Raw genomic sequence first — 25,237 nt, 5'->3', positions numbered from 1 at the left:
CCGGGGCGGGCAGCGCTCCCGGGTCGGGCAGCTTCGCGCCGGCAGCCCCGCAGGACTCCGAGACACCGGGGAGAGCTCGCAGCGACCCGCTGCACCCCGCCGCGTCCCCCACTGCGCCGGGCTCAGCCGGGCCCGGCCCCGCCGCGCCGACCCCGCCTCAGCCCCCGCCCGCCCAGCGCCTCCCCCGGGGCCGCCCCGCCCCGCCGCGCGCTCACCTTGCTCCGCGCCCGGGGACGCCCGCCCGCCCGCCGCGCCTGCGCGCCCGCGCGCCCGCGCCGCCGCGCGCCCCGCCTCCGCCGCGCAGGCACCGCCCGCGGTCGCCGCGGCAACGGGACGCGGAGCCGGGCGGCGGCGGCGGCCGCGGATGCCTCTCGCCATGTCCCAGATCCTGTGCGAGTGGCTCAACCGGGACGTGAAGCTCTCCCGGCGCATCGGTGAGTGGGGCCCCGCTGCGCGGGGACGGGCACAGCCTGGCCGCGGGGGCAGTGGGGGTCAGCGGGGTCAGGGTCGGGCCGTCGTGCCAGGGGCACCCCCACGGCCGCCCCCCTGACGGGCCCGCCCCCTTCCCGCCGCCACGTGCCTCCGCAGGTACAGGTTTAGTCTTCGTGTGAGAGGCGGGGACCACAGGATCGTAGATCCGTGAGAAGACCCTCAAGACCACCCAGTCCTACCACGCACCCAGCAGTGCCCCTGTAACCCCTGAGCCACCAAACCACATCACCCAGCGCCAGATCCAGACACCTCCTGAACACCACCAGAGATGGTGACTCCTTCACCGTCCTGGACAATATATTCCAATGCCTGAAAATTTTCAAGCTGAAGTTAATTCTTCTCAAGGGACAGGTGCTCTCAAGACATGGAATGTGCTCAAACTCAAAGTGCTAATAAGGACTCTAGAGAATAAAAATTAGTGTAATATGTTTGGAAAGTAGTGCTTTGTTTTGAATGGCAGCTGTTGTGCTGGCATTGGAAAAGCATTTGTTCTGCAAGGAAGGAACAAAACCCTCAGAAAAGTTAGAGACATGGGCAATCACCAGCTGTATGAAGTTTAATAAGGTGCCACATTCTGCATCAGGGATGGGGCAACCCTGATTGTGTGTATAGACTGGGGAAGGAGATGCTGGAGAGCTGGAGAGCAGTGCCATGGAAAGGGACCTGGGGCTCCTGGTCAATGGGGAGCTGAACAGGAGCCAGCAGTGCCCTGGCAGCCAGGAGGGCCGGCCCTGCCCTGGGGGCATCAGGCACAGCATCACCAGCCGGGCAAGGGAGGGGATTGTCCTGCTCTGCTCTGAGCTGGGGCGGCCTCACCTCGGGTGCTGGGGCACCTTTGGGTGCCACAGAGTAAGAAAGACGTGAAACCATTAGAGAGTGTCCAAAGGAGGGCAGTGAGGGTGGTGAAGGGTCTGGATAGAAAGCCAAACAAGGAGTGGCCAAGGCCACTCGCTTTGTTCAGTCTGGACACCAGGAGACTGAGGGGAGACCTCACTGCAGCTACAACTCCCATATGAGGGGCAGAGGAGGGGCAGGCACTGATCTCTGCTCTGTGGTGACAGTGACAGGAGCTGAGGGAATGGCCTGAAATTGTGTCAGGGGAGGTTTAGGTTGAATATTAGGAAAAGGTTCTTCCCGAGAGGGTGTTTGGGCACAGCAACAGCTCCCCAGGGCAGTGGTCACAGCAGGAGCCAGACAGAGCTCAGGAAGTGTCTAGAAAATGCTCTCAGGCACGTCGTGTTTGACACTTGGCGTTTGCTGTGAAGGGCCAAGAGCTAGATCCAATTCTAATGGGTCCTTTCCATCTCAGTGTATTCTGTGATTCTGTGATTGAATGAAGAGGAGTACATTCATTAGAGCTAGCTTTTTTTTTTCATCTGCATTTTGTGTGAAAAATCTAGTAATTATAGCTAATAGATATTTTCACAATCTCAGTGGTAATTATGACAATGTTTGCATTTTAACACTGAAAATTGGAAATGACTATTTAAAGCTGATGTTGCAAAACAACTACACAGAAAGTATATTTATTTGTGATTTGAAAGCTATTACTGTTAGATCAATCTCCTAAAATTTCTTTGAATAATTTACTAAATTTTGGATTTAATTTTGTTATAAACACGATAACAAGTTTTGTTAAAATTAACATTTGGATTCTTTTAATTATTTTATCTAAAAAACCCCAAACAATCACAAAACCTCCAAACTTAGTTCCAGGATCATTTCCAGAAGAATTTTCTACTGGCTACCTCCTAGGAGAACTTCTGCACAAATATGGTCTTCAGGATGACTTCAAACAATTTTCACAGAACAGGTTAGTACATATGAATAATATTTGCTCTCCTGTATAAAATAACAAGTCTCTTACATAAAGTAGACAAAATATGTATTTCCGTAGCTGGGATTTGCTAATGCACTGTAGAATTTATTGGGATTTAAAATATTTTTCAGCAATTCAAAAGCTAAGTCTGTTTGAGGCATGAATTGATTTCATATTTCCAGAGAGATTGATCATACTTCTTCAAGAAAATTATGCATTCTAATTGTAACTACAAAAACACCAGGTTAAACCAGAGGTTCAAAAAGCCTTTCAAGGATGTCTTTAAGATTGAGAAAAGTGGAACTGTGCCCATGATCTGTGTACAGTAAGGAATACAGTGTTGTGTTGTGGTGGTGACCCTAACATCTTCACTAAAATGAAAATGTTGGAGAAACATTATGAAGCTTTGAGTGGATCTCTGGCAGAAGATCATATAAGAATTTATAAGTTTACAAGTAATCTGCTGTAATGTCTATAATCAAGAAGAACTGTAAAATGGGAAGTTGAAAAATCTTGTGCAGATCTGTGAGCTTTTATACACTGATGATGCAATTTGCGAGGTTGGCTTATGCTGTGTTTTGTCAGACCATGGTACACATGTACATCAAGAGTTCCAGGCTGTACAAAATCTTCCTGTTTCTTCTGAACCTCTGCTTTTATGTTCTTTGAACTTCTCATGTAGTCACACTCTTTCTTATCCCGAGTCCCACCAGATTGTAGGAGAGCAGGTAATAAAGGCAGCCAACAAAAAGCGGTTTCACACAGCAGTTCTTGAACTCTGTTTCTAGGACTTCTAGATTTCTTAGGAATTTCTTGGATCATTAGAAAACCCCAGGTAATTCTTAGAGTACCTGCTGTTGCTGGGAAAAATAGCTTCACGAGGCTTTTATTTTTTCTAGGAAGCTCTAGCCTCTTCTCACAAATTTTCTCAATTCTTCCTAGTAAAAGGGTGCTTTGAGCTCTTGTCTCCAGGTGATTAGAGAGGTGCATTTAGTGAGGATGCACTTCAGCAGGTGCAAGAAGCGATTGGAAATTCTGTGGAGATGGTTTATGTGTCCTCAGCAAAGATGGGGATGCATGACAGGGCATGACACTCATAATCCACTGGAACAACTACTCAGAGTTTGAGAGGCCTCAACTTGAATTTCTGTCCAATGAAAGAAGTCAATTCTCCCTGTCTCAAACTTCTGTGAGGAAAAGGAAGGTGTCTGCTCCTCCTGCTGAACCACAGCTGCAGAACAGGTTCATTGCAGTGGTAGCAGGTGAGTACTGGTGGCACTGTTTGACAAAACATCTGAGCAGATGAAGTTAAACCACCCCAGAGCACCAGGAAGAGCAGGTGGGAATAGCAGGGGGAGACTTTCTCCTGCAGGAGATGAAAGTGCCATCAGCTGATGTCACATGCCAGCCAGGGAGGTTTGCTGCATACCAGAGGTTCAGCCCAGACCTGCAGAGACTTGTCCAGCTCTTGCATTAATATCCCTGCTGTTCCTCTCTGTGGACACCAAGGCTACTGCCAGAGACCTGGAGGCAAAAGCATGAGGGCCCAAGTATTTATTTTCCTCACTTCTGCTGGTGCACGGGCTTAATGAGTGGATAGGTTCCACAGGTTAACAAGTGGTTGTGCAGCTGCTGTCCACCACAGGGATTTGCTTTTCCTAGTCATAGGATCCTCTTTCAAGAGGGAAGACTGCTAGGAAGAGACAGGATCCACCCATCCAAGCTGGACAAGGAACACATTGCCAACAGCCTGGCAAAATGAGCAAGGATAGCTTTAAACTAGGAGTGAGTATTGATGGAGAGGTTTAGTTTCAAACAAGAGAGGAAATGCTGGCCTAGACTGGCAAGCAAGAGGAAGGTGATGTGAATAAGAGCAGCAAAACAGTGCAGAAGTCTGCTCACCCTAATATATGCATGCAATTAAGGAGACAGGATTATGGGAAAAGCATTCACACCTTTTCTAAATTACATTTTTTTAAAAATCACACAACTGACTATTTCTCTGAAGTGCCTATATAGTAATGCATGCAGCAGGGGTGTCAAACAGAAGAAATTAGAGGCTGTGAGCAGTTGCTGAGTAATCATTGCAATCACAGAAGGACAGTGTGATAGCTCCCAGGACTGGTGTGCTGCCATGGCTTTATATAGGCCTTAAGGATGGACAGGCTGGGAGGGTAGGGACGAAGAGAAACTGCCCTCTATGTGAGAGAGCAGGAAGATTCAGGACCTGCCTTAGTTGTTTTCCTGCATCAAAAAGATGGCAGAGTATGGCTTCATTCATCAGCCTCCCTCTCAGATCCTCAAATGAGTATCTGCCATGCTGAGGCTGAGATTTTTTTATGCCCTCTCTGTCTTAGTCTACTAAATAAAACTCACACTCAGAAACTTGAAACTAAGAGTCTTTGAAGCTAACAGGAAGGTCTGCACCAGTTTTTTACAATCTGTGATCTGGAAAACCTCTAAGGATGAAGACTATACTACTTCTCGAGGCAATTTATTTCAATATGAAATTTGTATGCATTTTTTACATGATTGCCCTCATGAAAAAAAAGGTCTTGTCTTCTATCTAGGCAGAAGGGCTGCAAGAAGGGCTTTTACTGGTATGTTCACAGCAAAAGGAAGGCTGGGGAGAATGTGGGTCTGCTGGGACATGCAAAAGACTTAAGATATCCCAAGGCCCTGAGACATACAGGAAAGTCTGTAGGAAGAGAGATTCAACCATGGAGAAGGAACAGTTTAAGGAACATTTAAGTAAATTGGAAATGTGCAACTCCATGGGATCTGATGGCATATACTCACCCAGGCCGTGTGACCTGGCCGATGTCATTGCTGGGCCACTCTCAGTAATCTTTGAAAGTTTGTGGTGATGGGGGGAGTCCTTAAGACCAGGAGACTGCAACTGCTGCTCTTCTCTTCAAGGAGTCCAAGGAGGGAGAAGTAGAGATGAACAAGCCAGTCAGCCTTACAGAATAAAAAGTTAAGAGCTTCTCAGTGCATGTCAGATGATTTCTGGCAAGAGGGCTCATCTTAACCTTGAATCAATGGCAGAAAAATGCTCAATACTTGTAAGCTTCAGGTCAGTGTGTAAGAAATAAAGCATCGACTGTTACAGTGAGAATAATGAGCTTCTGGACAGTTTAATCTAGAAATAATATGAATACTGTGGTACCAGAAGGTCTTCAGTTATAATTGGGCATTTCTGTAGAATTGTGCTGGATCTTGGCTGACCTCAAAAGCTGGTTGCTCCATGTGAAGGAACTATTGTGAACTCAAGCAATAGAGCAGTACAGAAAGCAGGATCTTCCGACTCAGACTGAAGTTATGGATATGTCTGATGAAATTTGATTTGCTCATTGTTATAAACTGACAATTTATTGCTACTTGGTTTTGCCCTGTGTATCTGTGGATCTTGAGTGAGTGCTTTTTCATGAGAACCTACATATAAAAAAAATATTAGCCTGCAAGCCACTATCTTAGTTTCAAATGTAAATTTCACATTTAGAACACAGACTTCGTTTTCAGCAGTGCTTTAACCTTTGTTTTTCTTGGAGAAAAAATATCAAATTATTTTAAAAAATTCTCTGTGTGTTGTTTTTTTTCTGCTCCTGTCTTGGTATAAGTGTCATGACCATGCTTAATGCAGCAAGTTGGAATCGAAAATAAGTTTAAGTTCTGGGTTTTTTTGTTGTTGTTTTCAATCATACAGAGGTGCAGATGCAAAAATTAACAACTTTTCTCGCCTGGAACCCACACTTCACCTCCTTGGTGTGCAATTTAATGAGAATATGGCCCAAGACATCATGACAAGACAGCATGGGGCTGCGACAAAGCTTTTATATGAATTGTATATTGCTTTAGAAAAAAAGAGGAAGGCAAAGCTCACTGGAGTAGTTGTGGGAGCAATGAGACCTGCAGCAACTGCAAAGCTTATGTCTACTGAGAGTAGAAATCAAGAGGTAAGTAACTATATCTGTTTTGTATAAATAAAAAAGATAGCATATTTACACGTACCTTTCAAGCATGTTATGTGCTTTCCCACTTTACTTTGTAAATCTCCTATTCAAAACCCAGTACTTAAAAGGAAAAGAAGCAAATGTTCTTTGCTGTGTCTTATACAGTGGGTTTGCACAGCTTATCAGGAGCTCAATAGGATATTGATCTTCTGTGTTCTGTGTTTCTTTGTTTTGGTTCATTCTGTGTTACCTGCTCTGTTTTCAAGCTTTCTACAGAGTTAAAATATTATAATAAAAGCTAGTGGTAGTTCAGCAGCTGCCTTTTTACTTGTTTAATGAGTACAGATTGCAGACTGCATTGCAGTCTAGGTATCAACTCAGACTAATTTCCCCTCCAGGAAACCTATTTATAACCGTGTTCAGCTCTGTGCCACAGTGGTTTGATTCATTCTGTTGCATATCTCTCCGTGTATTTGTACTGCACTTCATTCTACAGCAACCATATGCTGAGAAATACAAAGAGAGAAAAATAAAGGGAAAAGAGGACATCTAAGAGGAAGTCAGTGTTAATGTGGTAGGTTCTGTTAAAGACTTCCTTCTTGTTTTCAGCAGTAATATTCAGTATATACAGACCATTATTTGTTATCAGGATGAGGAGCTTTTAAGAAGGTATATATAATGAATTAAATTCAGCTGGGAGAAATTTCACTTTTTTTTTTTTCTGGCACTATTTCTGAAAAATAGCCTTCAAACAGAAGTTTACCAACAAGTGCAAAGATAGTACCGAAAAGTCAACATATCTTTTCACCTGTAGAGGGATAGCTTTAAGGAATTGAGCAACTGAGAGTAGGTTCTGTCTTTAGATAAGTTCAGAATTTGAATCATATAATAGGAAGGTTGAGAAATAGAGAGAGGAATAAAGGTTGGAATGAGCCTCAGTTTATCCCCCCTGCTCCAAGCAAAGCCAGCTATAGCAGGTTCCTCAGGACCTCATTCAATGTGGTTTTGAATATCTACGAAGCTGGAGACTTTCAGTAAAGAAATGCTTCCTTACTTCCCCTGGTCAGCGTGGGACAAATCCTGAGACTGAAGTGTGGCTCTGGATGGCTGTGGGCTGTTCAGAAAGGACTGGAGGGGAACAAGAGGCTGAGGGTTTTCCCCTCTATATCAAGAGGTGGATTTGATGTGAAGAGTTGTCTCTGAGGGATAGACATGAGTGGGCTAAAAGCCTGTGGATAAGAATCAGAGACCAAAGCAAAAATGGAACCCTGTGGCTGGTGTTTACTGCAGTCTCCCTGACTAAGGCAGGCCTATTTGACAAAGTCTTGCTCCAGCTACAGGAGACATACTGCTTGCAGGCTCTTGTCCTGCTGAGGGTCTTCAACCAACATCTGCTGGGAAAGTAGCACAAGGCAATCCAGGAAGCTCCTGGAATGGAGGATAACTTCTTGAGACAGGTGATAGGCAGCCCTACCAGACGGGATGTGATATTGGATCTGATGGTCACCAATAAAACAAGTTAATTGGGACATCAAGACTGGAGGCAGCCTGGGCTGCAGTGATGGAGTTGGTGCATGGGTTGATGGTGTTTTAGTCCTGAGGTATCAGATAAGAAGTAAAGGTAGATCCCTGAACTTCAGGAAAGCAAACTTCCAGCTCTTTAGGGATATAGATGACCTGAGAGGCTGCCCTTAGGGACAAGGGAGGAGAACAGAGGTGGCAAATGTTTGAGGAATTCTTCCATAGTGAGCAAGAGCTAGCAATCCCCAGAAGCAAGAAATCAGGCAAGGAAGATGAGAGACTGGCATGGCTGAACTGGGGAACTGCTGGGAAAACAAACACACAGGCAGCTGAAGCTGGGGTGGTGAGCTGGTATGAGTACAGAGATGAAGTACCATTGTAGGGATGGAGTGATAAAGGCCAAGGCAAAGCTGGAACTGAACTTGGGAAGCAAATAAATGCAAAAAACAAAACCAAAAAATAGCAGGAAGAGCTTCTACTGGTGTGTTAAGCAGAAAAGAAGGTCGATAAACAATGCAGGAAAACTGGTAACAAAAAGAAGAGGAGAAGGCAGAGATACTCAACTTTTTTTGCTTCATTCTTCACTTCTCAGGCCACAACCTCTTGAGTGGAGGGACAGGAGGATGGGAACTGGGGGACAGGCTCATGAAGTGGGCCCATGGAAACATGATGAGATTTACAAGGACCAAGTGCTGGTGCTGCACCTGAATAGGAACAGCCCCTGGTGCCAGCCCAGGCTGGGCATGAGCAGCCCCAGAGCAGCCGTGCCCAGAAGGGCTTGGGGGTGCTGTGGGTGAGAGGCTGCACATGGCCCAGCCATGGCACTCCCAGCCCAGAGAGCCAAACGTGTCCTGGGCTGCACCCAGAGCCCCGTGGGCAGCAGGGCAGGGAGGGGATTCTGCCCCTCTGCTCTGCTCTGCTGAGACCCACCTGGAGCCCTGCATCCAGCCCTGGGCTCCCAGCACAGGAACCACAGGGACCTGCTGGAGCCAGCACAGAGGAGGCCACCAAGATTATTAGAGTGATAGAGCACCTCTGCTATGAGGAAAAGCCGAGACAATCAGGATTGTTCAGCCTGGAAAAAAGAAGGCTTCAGAGTGACCTAATTGCAGCCTTCCAATACCTGACATAACTGAAGGGAGCCTACAAGAAAGATGCAGAAAGACTTTTTATGGGGCCATGGAATATCAGGAAATGGGGGACTGCCTTCATACTAGAAGAAAGTAGGTGGTGGTAGTAGTCGTAGTAGTAGACGACTAGATATTAGGAAAACTCTTTACTGTGAGGGTGGTGAGGCACTGGCAGGTTGCCCAGAAAAGTTGTGGATGACCCATCCCTGGCAGTGTTAAAGGCCAGGCTGGATGGGACTCTAAATAACCTGATCTAGTTGAAGCTGTTCCTGCCCAGAGTAGGAGGCTTGGAACTAGGTGATTTTTAAAGTCCCTTCCAACCCAAACCATTCCATGATTCTATTCCACATGACATGTGGAATATCTTACTGGATACCAGGGACAAGAGTATAGCACTTCCCTCTGCACTTCTCCTCCAGAGGGAGCTGTACAGAGCAATGAGGTGTCCTTTTTTGTCAGCTTAACAGTCTGGCATCATTCAAGTTCAAATCTTTAAGTTCTTTTCTTCAGAGCTGGTTCTGATTTTCAATTTGAACATGTTTGTATGTTTTTCTGTGTACATTAACTCAGAAAAACAGAGTTTGAAACCATGGTCTCAAAATTACCGTATCTTAGTATGTTTACTGCTGTTTTCTGACTCTTCACTGCTGGATGTTTAACATTTGAAAACTGTAATGCCACATCAGAATGAAACGAAATCCAAGATGCTAAAAGATGAGAGCTCGTGTGCATCTTGCAGAGCAGCTGAGAGCTCAGAACCTCCAAGAAGAGCAAAGAGCCCAAGACACTGAAAACATGACTAGTTATTTGTGTAGACTCCTGATGAAGTATTTTCTGAAGGTTATGTGTTTAGTGAATTAATTAAAACCAGTGTGAAGGCTTCCTGATTCTGTGCTACATGCTCATGTCTATAGAAGAAGAAAGAAAAGGTGTGCAGGGAAATAAAGCCAATGTACTCTTATGAGACCTTAAACATGTTCCTATTTAAAAATCACTTCATGTTAAGTTGAGAGTATTTGCATATTGTTAAGCATGGAAAATATTTACAGATCTGAAGACAGAGTGTGTACATGACACATTTGAGTTGTCCTTGTAAAGGTTTTGTATCATTCTTCTTTTGTGAAGAAAAGATGGAGCATTGTACAAAAGCAGGAGAATGACAGGAGAAGGGCATCTGTAGTGGGTTTGGCCTCAGAACATCTTGTACTTCTGTGTAGCTATTCTGTGTAGATGATGTAAGAAAGGAAGAAGACATTACTTTAGACATGGGAGCACTCATCCAAAGCAGAGTTTATAGTTTATGTAGAGGACATGGCCAGGTATCAGGGTATTGAACCACACCGACGAAGTTATTGACTAATAGTGGCTAATGAAGGGAGAAAGTCTTGCTGTGTTTATTTAGTCGTTCTGTTGTCACTACATGAACAAGAATGGCCAAAAAAAAAAAAGCCTCTTCATGTATCTAGACAAGAAAATGCAAGCAATATACAAAATATTCAAAATAGCATTTAAAAAAAATTTTGGAATACCTCTTATGATGTGTTATATATTTTTAACTATCTTTGACTTCTTTGTATAAAAACTGTTTCTTCTTCTTTACTCCACATTTACCTGCCTGCATGACTGGTGCGCTTTAAATGAGTGTAATTTATATGTTTGTTACTTCTTGATCATCTCTGCTAGTGTTACCTAATGTGTTACCTAATGGTATTCTCAGTTTCTGTACCAGGAAACTGGTATTCTCATTTTCTGTGCTATATTCAGACCTGAACCAGGTACCTTACTAGAACTAGAATTCAATGAAAGCCCTTAAAACTCTGTAAAGCGCTGCTCATCTGCTCAAGTCTGGAGCCTGATAATCTCTTCTAGTTTCTTCCTGGAAGATAATTTTTAGCTTAATTATATTTGCTTCATATCAGCATTACATAGGAAGGAGACAAAATGAAATAATGGCCAGGATTCAAACAGCTGCTATACAGATTCAAAAACAACCATCAAGACCCACCATAAAGTCTTCTGAAGCCAAAAGAATCTTAAAGAAGAAAAGGGAAGCAGAGGTAATTATCATCTATACTGTTTTAATGCTAATAACATTAACTCAAACAGCACAATTTCTGGGAACATTTATGGTTACAAATACTGTACTTGCACCATTCAAAAGCTGCTGACTGTCAAAATGATATCAATTCAACCAGTGAAACCTGGGCTGAATATTTACACAATTATGATTTTGTAGGTTTTTTAAAGTAAGAATTGTTTTGATGTAAGAGAAATAGAGAAATGTTTTGATGTAGGAGAAATAGATAGGTAGTAATTTGATTGCCAAGAGTAGCAATGAGTCTACTAGAAAGAATACATTAAATGAAAACATCAATGTTCCATTTTGATTTGTGCATGATAACATTTTGCACCATGATGTTTGAACTGTTCTATAACACACTATAAAACTGTCTGCTTATTAAATGCTAGTAACAGCTGAAATTGACAATAACCTTAAATAAAACCAAGAGAGATGCAGCAATTAAAAAAAAATTCTCCATTATCTAGTAATTAAAAAAAATTATTCATAGATTGTAATTCAAGTTCATGGATTGTATTGTCATTAGACGTGCAACTATTATTGCTTTTTACAACTGGGCAACAGTAGCAGGTGTCTTTAAATCTAAAGTTTGGTAAACTATAGTAAGACAGTTACTTGAATAACTATTAGGGTTACATTCAAGTTACTAAATGAGATCATATTCCAGAGTATCTTATTTCAAATCCCCATATGGTGAGAATAACATACTCTGCTAGAGCCCTATGCAAAATCAGAATTGTCCTGCAGAAAGAACAGCTGCAAAATTCTAGATTTTCTGGCTGGTAGAAGTAGATGTAGCTAGAAAAGGGGAAGAGGGGAAGGAAGTGAAAGGTGAAAGGTGGAAATCCTCTTGCCTTTATTCTTGGTGTAGCTGATGCTTAAAATATTTTCAGTGTAAGCATTTCTGTTGTACTAACACGACGTAAAAGTGATTCCCTAGTACTTGTTCTGTTGAACCTTCTTTGTGTTGCTTTGTGAAGAGAAAGGAAACATAAAATTCTGTGTTACTTCTTCAGAACGTATACAAGGAGATAGAAAAGTTTGAGATGTCTATGACAGGAAATGTCTCTGCAGTACATGGCCATGTGACCAACAGGTAACATTTGGATACCAAATTTTTTAAGAATAGGCAGGATCTGCCGGGTGTCTGCTATGTATACAGCTACTTAAAGAATAATGTTTCTTTTAGTTTAAACTGTGATTATCCTTTGAGTGAATGCCACACTAGCGCTGATTTCAGGTTCAACACAGTTGCAGTGTCTTGAAGTTACCTTTAGTTAGTAGGGAGAGCTCAAGCTTCCTTCACTACTTTTTGCCATGTGTGCAGCTAGGAAAGGCTTAAAAGTCATTTCTCTGTTCATTTCAGTCATTGGGTCTGTAAGGTCAGTTACCCTTGCAGCAAGATAGGAATGGTTGTGAATTTGCATACACAGTAACACGTTCCAAAGGGAAAAGAAGTAACTTTTATCCTGAAACTTATCTGTATGTTGATTTATTTGTTGATTAATTGCCAGTAATTTTCATTCTGCCATCCCTGGTGATATGCATGCCCTACTCAGAAGATGTAACACTCTTGCATACTGCTGTGGATATTTCCATGTGTAAACCTGTGATTAATAGCTGCAAAACTACTCAGAGTGTATGGCCATATTGAGGAGTAACCCAAGTTTCTTTGGCATTCTATGAGCCATCCTAATTTGCTGTTTCTGTGGAATTTGGCTTTGCATTGACAAAGAAATTAATGATTAGTTGGCCCAAGTCAGTGCTGAAAACATCCTCTGGACCTAGTGGACATTGTCAGGAAGTAGCCACAGAGCCCACAGAGAGATGTTCTACATTTGTTAGACTTGCACATAACTATACAGGCACCTGTGTGAAAAGACCCATAAGAATGCTAATTCCAATCTTTCTTTTCTTCAATCAGTGATATGCAAGAATTATTGCAAACACAGAAGTTTCGAGAAGCAAATCTAGAAACTATACCAGCGACAAGAACTGAGCTGTTAAATATTTATTCAGATGATGAATATTTAAGGAAAATTCAAAAACGTGTACAGGAAGATACATTCGCTAGAGAGCAACGAGCAAAGAGACGACGAAAAATGCTAGTGGATCAGTTAGCAATACATGAGATTCAAGAGGTGGGAAATTGTATGCTGAAATACATAGTCCATGTGCATTTAATTAGTAATCTAAAATGTGCTTACAAATATGAAACAATTACTTCTGGAAGGCTAAATAAAATTTGAAGGGGATAAAGGGACTTATACACACTTATGTCTAAATATCTCTTTTATGTTAATCTCAGAAAAATATGAAAGGTTGGCTGTTCTTCATCACCACCCTTACGGCATACACCATACTTATAAACTTAAAAGCATGAAATTAGGGCAGCAGAAAAAAGATTATTAAAAATCTACTGCAGGCCTGCCTTCTATTCCCTGCCTCCCTCCCCCAAAAGTTGGACAGCCTCTGCTATCAAAATGTATACTGGTTCTAAAGAAGGCTGTTATTTAAAAACAACAAAATATAGCATTCCTTGTTTGAAAACCTGTATTTACAAACGTGTCATGGGAAGGTTTTAATCTGGACTCATGAATTTTGAAATGGTTGTGCTGGGTGATATAAAGAATCAAAATTTTATTTGCAGGTCAGAGAATTGGTGTTTGATGTGTTATGAAATACAAGATATGTCTCTGGAGAATGTCTGTGTTGTGTCTAAAAATGAATGTTGCAGATCATTGCATTTAAATCCTGTCCCATAAAGCACAAGGCTTTTATGGTTCTTCACACATTACTCCTTTAAAAAGCAGCTTTTAGATTACTAATTTCACAGATTGTCTCTTTTATAATTATTCTATCAAAACACAGCCTTGTAACTTATTGGGGGGTTTTTTATTTCCTGTTATTTTTTTATTTTAGTATTTCCCTGTGAGTTCCTTATATGTGTTGAACATATATAGCTGAGCCTATCTCTATTGCTAATACTAATAATACTAGTAATAATAATATCTCATAATAGCAGCATTTCAGATGTGCAGTATCTCTGAAAATATGAGTTATTGCACATATATATATTTTTAGAGCCTTGACATCTAATGTCTGGAAATTTTTTGGAAATGTTAAGAAAAAGTTTGTTGGGGTAAACATCTAGAAGTTAGGTGCTGCTCAATGTCTATCACAGTCATATTCTTGAAAAACACCAGTAGTGACTTGGAAAGGTCTATCTCTGCATAACTCCTGTCTCCGAGTTCTAATTCAAAGAGATTTATATCACATTCTTGTTGATACGCATAGGCCATGAACAAGTTTTGCAACCCACCTCTCTGAAATCACCGCAGTCCCAAAACTGGCTCTTTAAGCACTCAGCTCTTGCAGCCCCTGCAGTGTGGACCAGTGATTCTAACAGCCATGGCTACCGGCCTCCAGAGCACTTGGTGGATACAGCAGCTCAGACTGCCTCTAGAGAGGCTCCAAATCAAGTGAAAACTAGCAATAGTGTTCCTTGCTTCCCAGGAAGAAAAATCAGCTTTGCTATACAAACAATTGAAATCACAGACTGCAGGAACTAGAAGGAGAGACAAATTAGCATTTGACTGAAACAGTAATCTGACCATATCAGAGAATATATTTAGTGGTAATTTTGTCCTAAATTAACAGAGGAAAAACTGTGTTGTTGGAACTTTGTGAGATTTCAGACATTAGATGTTACTTAAGAGAAGTGGGAAGCAAACAGAAGTATTTTCTTTTAAAAATGAATGAATATATAAAATAGTTCAAGATTGCTTTTTCCATCTATTAAGTATTGAACCAGAAAGGGTTTATTGACTGAAATTGCAGCTGTTTATGTGCATTCAGGTCTGAGTTTTAGCTCCACTGCATAAATCTTGAACATGGCATGGGATCATTTAGAGTGGAAGGAATTTCATCCCTTCAGAGTGTAATGTGTTTTCATATTTATAAAAGTTTATTAAAATAATCTTGTTCAATTTTTTGGTTTTTTGGTATGCTGCAAGGTGGAGCTTTGGAGAGAAAAGACTTTACAATTACATGACAGTACTCTAGGTGGAGCACAGCATGATGCCAGTCAGATTTTCATAGGCAGGTGTTGAAAGTATTTGACATTGTGTCTTCATGCCAACTGAACCTTTATCTCCACCATTTCAACAAATTATTGGTGATTTGTACATGCTATTTTTAATGCTCTGTTCAGATTTTATGTCTCTGATTAAAAAATTATCAGACATAATTTACTATCAGCAGTAAACTGAGAATGTGAACATGGGAGGAGAAACAAATTGTTACTACCTTATTACTTGTCAATCCAATAGATTTGTGTGTGCTAAGCTCCAAGTTTTGGTCATAAAATGGTCATTTATGACTGCACAACAGCACAGAAATGTCTCACCTTTATGTAAATCAAACAAAGAAATAGAAAAATAGAAGAACATGATATAGTAACTACGTATGAACTACACAAAACGTAAACACGTTAATGTTTGGCCACTGGATGCCACTGTTGTCTTAAGTAGGTAAACTGAAAAAAGCGTCTATTTTGCTTTCTTAGTAGTAATTTTTCAAAGTATTACTAAGTTGTCCTATTTGTGATATTCATGATTTCTTCCAGCACTTCACAGTTCTCCGTGGAGATGTTGGTAGAAAATGTTAGGTCACAAACTTTTTCTACAATTTTTATTTTCTGTCCTTGTATGTTCAGAAGTTTCAAAACTTTCCAGCCTTTGGCTTGAGTACTTTCTGCATTCCTTTTTGTGTGAAAGATAGCTACTAATGCTGCACTCCTCCATCCAATGAGGATCCTTTTGGAAAGTACGAGTTTGGAGTTCTGAATCCTTATTTGTCTATTGTGAAGTTTTGAGTTAATTGCCTTTCTGTTTTTCTTGTTCCTGAAGAATTTCCTACTGGCTCTCTTTAGGCCTAGTGAGTATGACAAAGTATTTGATCACTTAAAATACTGAAGTTCTCTTCAGTTTTCTCACTGAAAATCTGTTTTGTCTGCTGTGAAGTGTTCTAAAGGAGCATCTTCCAATTTCCTTTATGAAGAGGAAATTCACCTAGAGAAGGTGTTTTAATTTCTCAGTGGACCAATTTGCACCATTCAGTTGATGATTTGAGCATGACAAGTTAGGGTTTGAGCACTATGTTAGGGGGTGGCTCCTTCAATTCCCTGCCAATAAGGAATTTAACATCAGTTTTCTACTAGCGAAGGCTTCTTACTGCTGTAATAATTTGTGGTTGAGGGTAAGCAGCAACTAATGAAAAAAATTAAGGATATTTACGTGCAATAGGAAGTAAATTGTGTAACCTCTGCTCTTCTTTGAAATCTTAATTGAAATACTAAGTACCATGAAACAGTGGATAGAATTAAGGCAGAAAAGGGCACTGTGCCTCCTGTTATTGCCTTCAGCTCATGAAGGTAAGAGAAAATGGACAGATTAACTCTTCAGTAGGCAGCAGTATTGGAAAATTTCATCACCTGAGCTGTATTAAGTGACACAGGGAGTGAAGTTGTTATGACTGCATTGTTTTCCATTGGATGTATTATGATAATTCCCTCCATAGACAAACAATTTACAAATAGTATGCTACAGATAAAGAACAAAAAAAGACATGTTTGAAATGACGTCTTTATTTAGTGAAAAGTTTTGTAGAGAGATAATATAGCATCCAGGTGAAGGACTCTATGATTAAGGCCTGAGATGAGTGCCCATTTTTAATGGGGACTGTCTTGAGACTCAGTACTAGGAAAGCAGAGGGCAAAGCCCACATTTTGGTTAAAATAAGGAAAACATTAAGATATTTTTATAGTAGCTTAATATTTTCAAGTCCCCAGAATTTAATTAGAAGGTACTTATTTCTAGGGAAAGGAACTTAAAAGCTATGGAAAGAGATTTACGTGCTTGTTTGTTTGTTTAGCTTCTCCCCACCATCAGCATTAAATATCTAAATTATTTAGAAAGTTCTTCTCTTATTATTGCAACTGTTGCAGTCATGCTTTGCATTAGAATTCTATTACAGGTATCCTGGCACCATTCTGTAGGACAGATTTAGATCTCTTCATAGAATTTTTTCATAGATAATGTCATATACAATCAAGTTGGATTTTTCATTTATAGGTGAAGTTACATAAGGTGTTTTGCCCTCTCTGTCACAGACAGCTGATGAAAAAGACAGATTGAAAGAAAATACTTTATTTTGGTGTATTTTTGTTTTTTATTTTTTGGGTTTTTTTTTAATTATTACTGACTGACTTTACTTGTGCCACTGTTTTTAGGAGAATGAATTTGAGATCTTCAAATCAGATCCCAATTTAAGTCCTTAAATTTGAGTACATTTCATAGCAGTTTTGATGCATCAGAAGCAAATATTCAGCAAATCAGAAATTTCCCCTAGGATTCTGCTGTAGCATTGGTATTTGGCATTAATGCTTATAAGGCAAGATGATGTTTTTGTTCAGGACTCAAAAAGAGTTTTAGACTGTGATAGTAAGGCAAAACTTGATGTTAGATTAAGCATTAGTTTAGATACCAAGAAGAGTCTGGAGAAGTGTAACAGTGAAAAGGTACTATTATGTTTCAAGAATACTTTAAAAAATAACAACTCACAGCCTTCAAAATGTCTGTGCATACAGACCACATCTCAAGCAATAGCTCAGAATGATTTTCCTTTTGTACTGCATAGTATATTATTTTCATGTCCCAGTAAGGACACTGGAACTATTACCCAGAAGTCTTGTATTTTTCTCGGTTTTGAAAAAATTTTTCCTCATAGTCCCAGCCTGCTGAATAGGGAAGAATGGAGAACATAATTACCCAATTCCCCCAAAAGAAGAAAAAATTTCAAATCTGTAGAAAATAGATTGCTCAAGGATGCTGAAGATTATGGCTGAGAATAGGACTGGTGAATAACAGGGTTAAATTAATGATTTGAAGAAAGGATATATATTCAGATAAGAAGCTGTTATTTGAAATATGCTGCAGTTTCTTTGCACATGGGAAATAACTACATTAAAATTGAGTTAGTCTGACCAGATGTATTTTTACTGGGTATCTCAGTTAAGACATATTTTGAATTCTTACCTAGTTTGTGCAAATTGTACCAATAAATAGATATTAATGTTGTTCTGAATTTATGTCCCATGTAAGCAGGTGAATGCCATTATACGACAGCATTTCTATTTCTCATATTAGACACTGATGAGTTTTCTAGGAAATAGTTTATCAGCTGTGCTTAGTACTATTATTTTTTTATCTTTTAGAAGGTTTACCGGGAGGAGCAGCTCATTTACAGGCTAATGAAACAATCTCAGCATGAGCGAAGGATTGCTGCTCAACTCATGCACGTTCGGCATGAAAAAGAGGTGATAAGGCAAAACAGAATTTTCAGGGAAAAGCAATATGAAGAAAGACGGCGGAAGGAGTTCCAGGAAGCCCTTGACAGAGAAGCGGTAAAAGATTGATCTGTGAATTGCTGCAGGAGTGCTAGAGTACTTCCTGTTACAAAATGGAATTTGTGTTGCTAACTGTGAGACTTCAGGACTTTTCTAGGGACATGATGATTTAGTGATAAATATATTCTTTTGTCCTTGTTGGAAGTCACAGCTATAAGCAATAAGGATGTAACTGTAACTGTGGAACTGAGTGCATTTTGTACTGTGTTAGAAGTCTGGGGGAATTTTGCAGTGAGAAAGAACAGCTAATCTACCCGATGCAGTGAAAGCTGGGCCTGCCCATGGCAGCAGGTTTGAACTAGGTGTCCTCTAAAGGTCCCTTCCTACCCAAACCATTCTATTGTTCCATGGTCCTGTAATAAGGGATAAAGCTGAGTAACTGAAAATCTGATTTTTCTTCCATATTGATTGTAATGTCTTCATAGGAAGACTTCTCTGTGTGCTGAGTTGTAAAAGGCACAGTCTCACAGAGGCAACAGGACAATAACCTAAGTTCCCGTTTCAGGAATCATGTTCTTAATTTCATTTAGATATGATCTGTTAAAGTTTGTTTTTGAAAAATGATGGAGTAGTTTCACTCATGAGCACTAATTTCTGCTTTGAAGCTTTAAGTTGATTAAAATGACTTATAATTCTGTGGAAAACTGCCAAGTGCTACGCTCATGGTAGGCCATAATGTAATACTATAATTTTTTTCTCCTGTCAAAAACGATCAGCAAATACAAATGCTCCAATACAGGTGGAATACTATGTAATCAGCAGCTATAGCTTTTAATCACGTCATCTCTTTAAGTATGCTTTCAGCCACCACCACAGGGGGTGGTGATGGAGCACGCTACTACAGGAACTACTGATAATTTTCTACCATGACCAGAAATCTTTCAAAGATTGAGCAACATCAATAATATGAAATTATTTGAAGATCAGACTCTAGTAAGATAAATTACATGTTCTAAACTGGTTGTTACACTGAAAGCTGCAATTTCACTGCCCTCAAGGACTGAATATGTCTTAATCTGTTATTCATAAAAGAAGTAATGGGCTTCTCCTTTATTTTATTCTATTTTAGAAAGCAAACAAATGGGAATTTACAGAGTGAATAAAAATGCTTAGATTTGTTTATGTGTTAGTCTGCCTGCTGGCTATGCAACTCTGGTGAGAATCAAGCTGTTCTTGTTTCTTAAGTTAGTTTTCATTTTCGGGACTGTGTACCTCTGCACTTTCATTTTCATTGCAGTCTCAAATTTTTTCCTTAAAAACAATTCTAGGCTCTTGCAAAGCAAGAAACTATTGATAATGAAGAACAAATAACCAGAGAAAGAAAATACCATGAGAAAATTGCTGCTGAAAGAGCTCAGGCACGCTATAAAAAGCATTATTCTATGTGTTGGGAAATGATAGACCAAATCATTGATATATCGACAAAAGTAGGAGAATATCGTCAACTGACGAACAAGTGAGTATGTAGCTGCTAGGCAAAACTAACAGCTGTTAGGCTGCATTAATCAGACTGGTTTAAGCATTATAGCAAATTATGTATTTTACATGGCAGCTGGAATTAGTTTGAATGTGAGAATGGTAGCATTATTTTTGTGTGTGGATTGACTGGTGTGTGAATCAGAGTGAGCTAATGCTACAGCCTTAGCATGATTTCTTGAAAACTCAACTGACTTGAATTCTTAGGAGACCAAAATCCACTAGTGCCACAGTTTGTGGAACTGCTGATTTCCTTTCTTATTAACAAATTCCTTAGTTAAAAGTTAAAACTGAATGGTGCTCATCTCATCCTAGTTTGCTTCACTAGGTGAACACTTCCTCAGAATAATACCAACAGGATGAATTTCCCAAGTTATATATGCTGCCTGGAGTGTCCAAAATACATCAACTGAGCCCAGGTTCTCCTGAGTCCTCCATGCTATGATTCCCTCTTCTGACATGCCCTAATTACACAGGGTTTTTGAGAAGGTCGTACAAAGGCAGTAATCTCCAAGTGCCCATGCTGTAGAAGTGTTTCAAATATTGTGGAGTGGGGAGTTATTGCTGTGGTTCTTTCATTAATACTCAGTGATTTGACTTTGGTTTAGACTTAACAGTATTAGAAAATATGCCAAAACCTTATTTCTTTTTAGTGTAATTTTATGTTAAAATAATAAAAGTGTAACAATATTAAATACCCATGATTTAATAGAAATTATATAAATTTAGGCTTATTTAGTATGTGGTAAAATAGTCAACCTAGGCACATAGTTTAGTGAAATTACTAACTAAAGAAAAAGTTTAATTCGTATAATTCTGAATTAATTTTGACTTTGAGGAAAAAAATATTCTATTTATTTTTTTGGTAAGAGGAGGCTTTACAGCACAAAAGAAAGAATATTTTGGGGCAGGGAAAAGTAGCAATAACAAAACTGTTGCTACACAGCTCTGCTAGCCAAATATTGTGTGATGACACATTTGTGAAAACACTGAAGCCTACAAGTGTCTACAACTGTCATAAAAGGAAACAAACACTTATAAGAGACTGTAATAATTACAGGATGCATTATAAACTATAGCTAGTTTAGCATATGCTTGTTTCATGATTGGAATTCTTGTAAATTTGGGTACACTATTGGATATTGCCAAATATCCAACCTTCTAATTTTTTGTTTAAAACTGTTTTTTTTTTCTTTTCCCTTTTTTCATTTTCATGCAGCCGTGTTCCACTTAAACTGATGCTGGATTGGAAGGAACTTTTTTTTAAAGGAAAACCAATATATGAACAAGCCTCAGTTCAACCTTTGTCGGATGAACCTAGCCCAGAACAACTTGTAGAGCTGAATAAAATCAGTCTGTTAGATGAAAAAGATTATGGTGAATACAAGGTACACCAAACTGATAAGGCGTAATGGAAGATAATACACCTTGCTTTTTCTAAATCATAAACTTCATGTTGTGATCTTGCATTTTGTTCTATTACTGGTTTCTGTTGGCAAGTTTAGACAAGCATTTTCTTTTCATTGCCTGATGTTTTGTATGAAAACTGTATTTGATATTAGTAGGAGTTATAATTCCATTCTTATGTATAACCTTGATTATATTTCATGAGTTGTAGGACCAACATGTTAATTGCAATGCAGTGAATTTTCAGCTAATTGAAATGTAAAGGTATAGTTAATATTACCAGATTGGAAAATGCAACAGAATGTAACCAGTAAAAACAGTAAAATGAAATACCAGAAATGTTACAAAACCTGAACTCTTAATTTCAGCAATTTTGAGTGAAAGCTTTCTAGCAAGATGTATTGGTTTGAGTGAACTATTTATTTTAATACAGTAACCTTTTTTGGAAATTATTAAAAATGGCTGACATTTTTCTTAATCTTCTGTTAGAATACAAGTAAATATTTTTCAGGGTATATTAACTTCATCAACTTTTCAATACATCAGTGTTATTTCAAAATTGAAAGATTAAGGGTTGATGGTTCCTTGTTAAAATGTGTTGTACAGTTTTTTAAAAATTATATTCATGGTTATATTAATTAAATCCCACTACATATTTAGACTTTTCAAGTAGCCTTATGAGTAGAATGTGACAAAATCATGGCAAGTACCCAGTCTTTTTCTTGTTGGGGATTTATAACTACAATATATGTTTAATTTTTTCTACATCCTGAGCCACTTGGTACATTTTTGTTTTGCAGTGAGTATAGATGTCCTTTATGAGTTTCTGTGATGAATGCCTGAAAGCTCAATTTACTGTATTCATTTTTAGCATATGCTTTTCTGATTTATCTCTTTATAAGGTCCTAATTCACAGCATACCAATTCATGTATGAATTTTATGATTATTTTCTTTGGTGAAAAAAGGGCTATACACAAAGTCAGCAAGGAGGACATAAAAGATAGGCAGGAAACAGAGAGCACTAATGAAAAATTAAGTTTTTCAGTCATAGTTGTGTTTACATTATGAAGTCTCAGTAATCTTCTATAAGTGTAACATCACTGAATGTCAGAAAAATTTATTGATACATTTAAGGCCTCTTTTTTCCTGCCAGGCTATTTCAAATTATTTTGTATTTAATTTATTCCCAGATGTTGTTAGTCTTATGCCTTTCTGAATCATTATTAATCAAAAACTGGCATCATATGACGTGTGAAATTGTTGGCACCAGTTCATACTTATGTCTTCTAAAAACCTAAGTGAACAGCTAATTCTTTCAAAGTCTTGCTTCTAGATAAAAATTTGTTGGCTGGTCATTCTCACAATGTTTGTAGAGATTTTCCTAATGTTTCTGAAAAAAGCCCAGGACAGGCAGTTTGGCATCTCTCAGGAATACCTTGCCTACATTAGGCATACCAGCTAAAAGTGCCAGGTGTATTTGATAAAATACAAGAAAATGCAGTGCCATCAGTCCATTGCACATTACATATTATATTTTATTGTGAGAATAAGTTTTTGAAACTACCATGTTATAAGTTATGGCTAATCACTTAATAAATTAACACAATAACCAAAAACCAAGCCTAGCATTAGGTACTGCTGGAATAATTGCTTGTTTCGTTCAAAAGTACTGACCATGAATTACATAACTCCCATGTGAATGCCTGAAAAATTTTTTCTGAAAGGTAAACTATTTTACCTCATGAGAGGTACAGTCCAGCAGTCCTCTGGTTAAAAGGGTCAGATAACTGAAAAGTGGGCTAACCCATTCCACTTGGAATTAATTTTTTCTAGAAGTCTAATAGAATTTAACCCTTCTCTACCTATAGGTTTAAAGAAAAATCATTCAGATAGTGCAAGTATTTGGGTTTTGTTAAGGATGTCTTTTCAATTACACATGAAGAAGTACGTTTTCTGAGAGATGATAGAGAGGGGATATGGTGCAACCCAAAAGTTTTTACTTTATTTGTTTGTACTTATTAAAAATAAGTGACTTCTAATATTAATTTAAATTTATCTTAGACTGATAATTAAATTGGTTTTTTTGTTCTAGTAGACATGTTCAAAGTCAGCATTGATCATGTTCTACTAGTAAAATGTATGCTATGGCAATACATGGTCCAGATTGTAAATTCAGGAGAATGTTGCATATTCTACCCAGAACATTAGTTCAAAACCTTATCTTCGAGTAGAACTTTAGTGTTGTTTATTCTGTTGATGGTGATGAAATATTTAATTTATAGAATGACACAATGGTTTTGATTAAAGGCTTGTGAAGGTCATTTGCTTAAAGCAGGGCCAGCTTCTGAGTCAGGTGAGGTTGCTTAGCATTATTTGGTCAACTTTCAATTATTCCAAGGATAGACATTTCACAGATTCTCTGTGCAATCTTTTACCATGCTTTACTAGTCTCATTGTGAACCAGTTTTTTCTTCCTTTTTACCTGCTTGGAATGTTCCTGGCTGAAATCTTTGTCTTTGCCTTCAAAGCTTTGTTGTGCACCAAAAATGAAGAGACAAACTAGAGTCTTATGGGAAATATTATTAGTCTACACATTTCCAAGCAGCTGTTTAATATTCTCCAACCAAATGAATATTAATACAGGACTAGTATTATTCTGCATACTAAAATATCTTTTAGATTCTTGCAGCATAAACTCCAGGACAGCTGGACTTTCCTTATGCTATAAGATGCGAAACTGGTAGAGTAACAGTACAGTTCTGTGTTCCATTCTTTGGATTACATTCTTTCATTCTTCCAGTGTGATTTTCAATAAAATGATCTTTACTACTAAAACCTATTAAATCATACAATTGATAAATTTCTGTTTATCTCAGGGTAGATGAACTGGAAGTTTCTACTCGATATTTCCTTCCCTTAATGAAGTTTGAACTTGTTTGAGTTGCTGGCTTTGGTTTGATTTTTTTTTCTCTCTTTTGAATGTGTGTTAGGCAAATACATATATTTGAAATCTTTATTAATGAAATTTTCAGAGGTTTAAAAGTGATACTGGGCAATAAGGTTGCCCAATTTTAGAATGCAGAATATTAGGATAGTGAATTTCTAGTACAAAAATCAGCTACTGATTAATTCTATAATATTGGTGAAATTACTTTTCATGTTTATGGAATTAAAGAAGTGATATAGGAATCTGTATTAAATTTGCTCAGCAAAGTTCTGGTAGTGGGGAGCTGCAGACGTGGCTTCTCTGAGAGTCTGCTGAAAGCTTCCCCCATGTCCCATGTGTCAATGCCAGTGCCGACCCCAAGGTGGTCTCGTCACTGGCCCAGGCTGAGCCAACCAGGGATAGCAGTGACAACTCTGTGATAAAATATTTAAGAAGAAAAAAAAGGTTTTGTGTAGATGTCAGAGAAGAGAGGAGTGAGAAGGTGTGAGAAGAACAGCTCTGCAGACCCTGAGGTCAGTGGTGAATGACGAGGAGGAAGTGCTCCATGCTCTGTTGTTTCGATCCTACCCTAACCCATGGAAGCTCATGGTGGTGCAGAGATCCACCTGCAGCCCCCGGAGGAGCCACAGCAGAGCAGCTGGGTGTGCCTGAAGGAGGCTGGGACCCCATGGGAAGCCCGTGCTGGAGCAGGCTCCTGGCAGGAGCTGTGGCCTGTGCAGAGAGCAGCCCCTCACTGGAGCAGGCTCCTGGCAGGAGCTGTGGCCTGTGCAGAGAGCAGCCCCTCACTGGAGCAGGCTCCTGGCAGGAGCTGTGGCCTGTGCAGAGAGCAGCCCCTCACTGGAGCAGGCTCCTGGCAGGAGCTGTGGCCTGTGCAGAGAGCAGCCCCTCACTGGAGCAGGCTCCCTGGAAGGACTTGTGACCCCATGGGGGACCCATGTTGGAG

The 25,237-nt window shown here is 39.5% G+C and overlaps 1 protein-coding gene across 1 annotated transcript in view; it reads left to right on the top strand.

Moving 5' to 3' along the window:
* Positions 1-376: 376 nt before the first annotated feature.
* SPEF2 (sperm flagellar 2) overlaps positions 377-25,237 on the top strand; it is a 124,593-nt gene continuing 99,732 nt past the window's right edge. Inside the window, exons 1-9 of the mRNA XM_058823982.1 lie at positions 377-434; positions 2,203-2,305; positions 6,018-6,267; positions 10,835-10,972; positions 12,012-12,091; positions 12,920-13,136; positions 18,272-18,460; positions 19,732-19,919; positions 21,159-21,327. Of these exons, the coding sequence (XP_058679965.1) occupies positions 377-434; positions 2,203-2,305; positions 6,018-6,267; positions 10,835-10,972; positions 12,012-12,091; positions 12,920-13,136; positions 18,272-18,460; positions 19,732-19,919; positions 21,159-21,327 (1,392 nt within the window). The remainder of the gene's footprint in view (positions 435-2,202; positions 2,306-6,017; positions 6,268-10,834; positions 10,973-12,011; positions 12,092-12,919; positions 13,137-18,271; positions 18,461-19,731; positions 19,920-21,158; positions 21,328-25,237) is intronic.

This window comes from Ammospiza caudacuta, chromosome Z (assembly GCF_027887145.1).
Source record: "Ammospiza caudacuta isolate bAmmCau1 chromosome Z, bAmmCau1.pri, whole genome shotgun sequence".
Classification (NCBI taxonomy): Eukaryota; Metazoa; Chordata; class Aves; order Passeriformes; family Passerellidae; genus Ammospiza; species Ammospiza caudacuta.
This window is presented reverse-complemented; position numbering and strand designations above follow the sequence as displayed.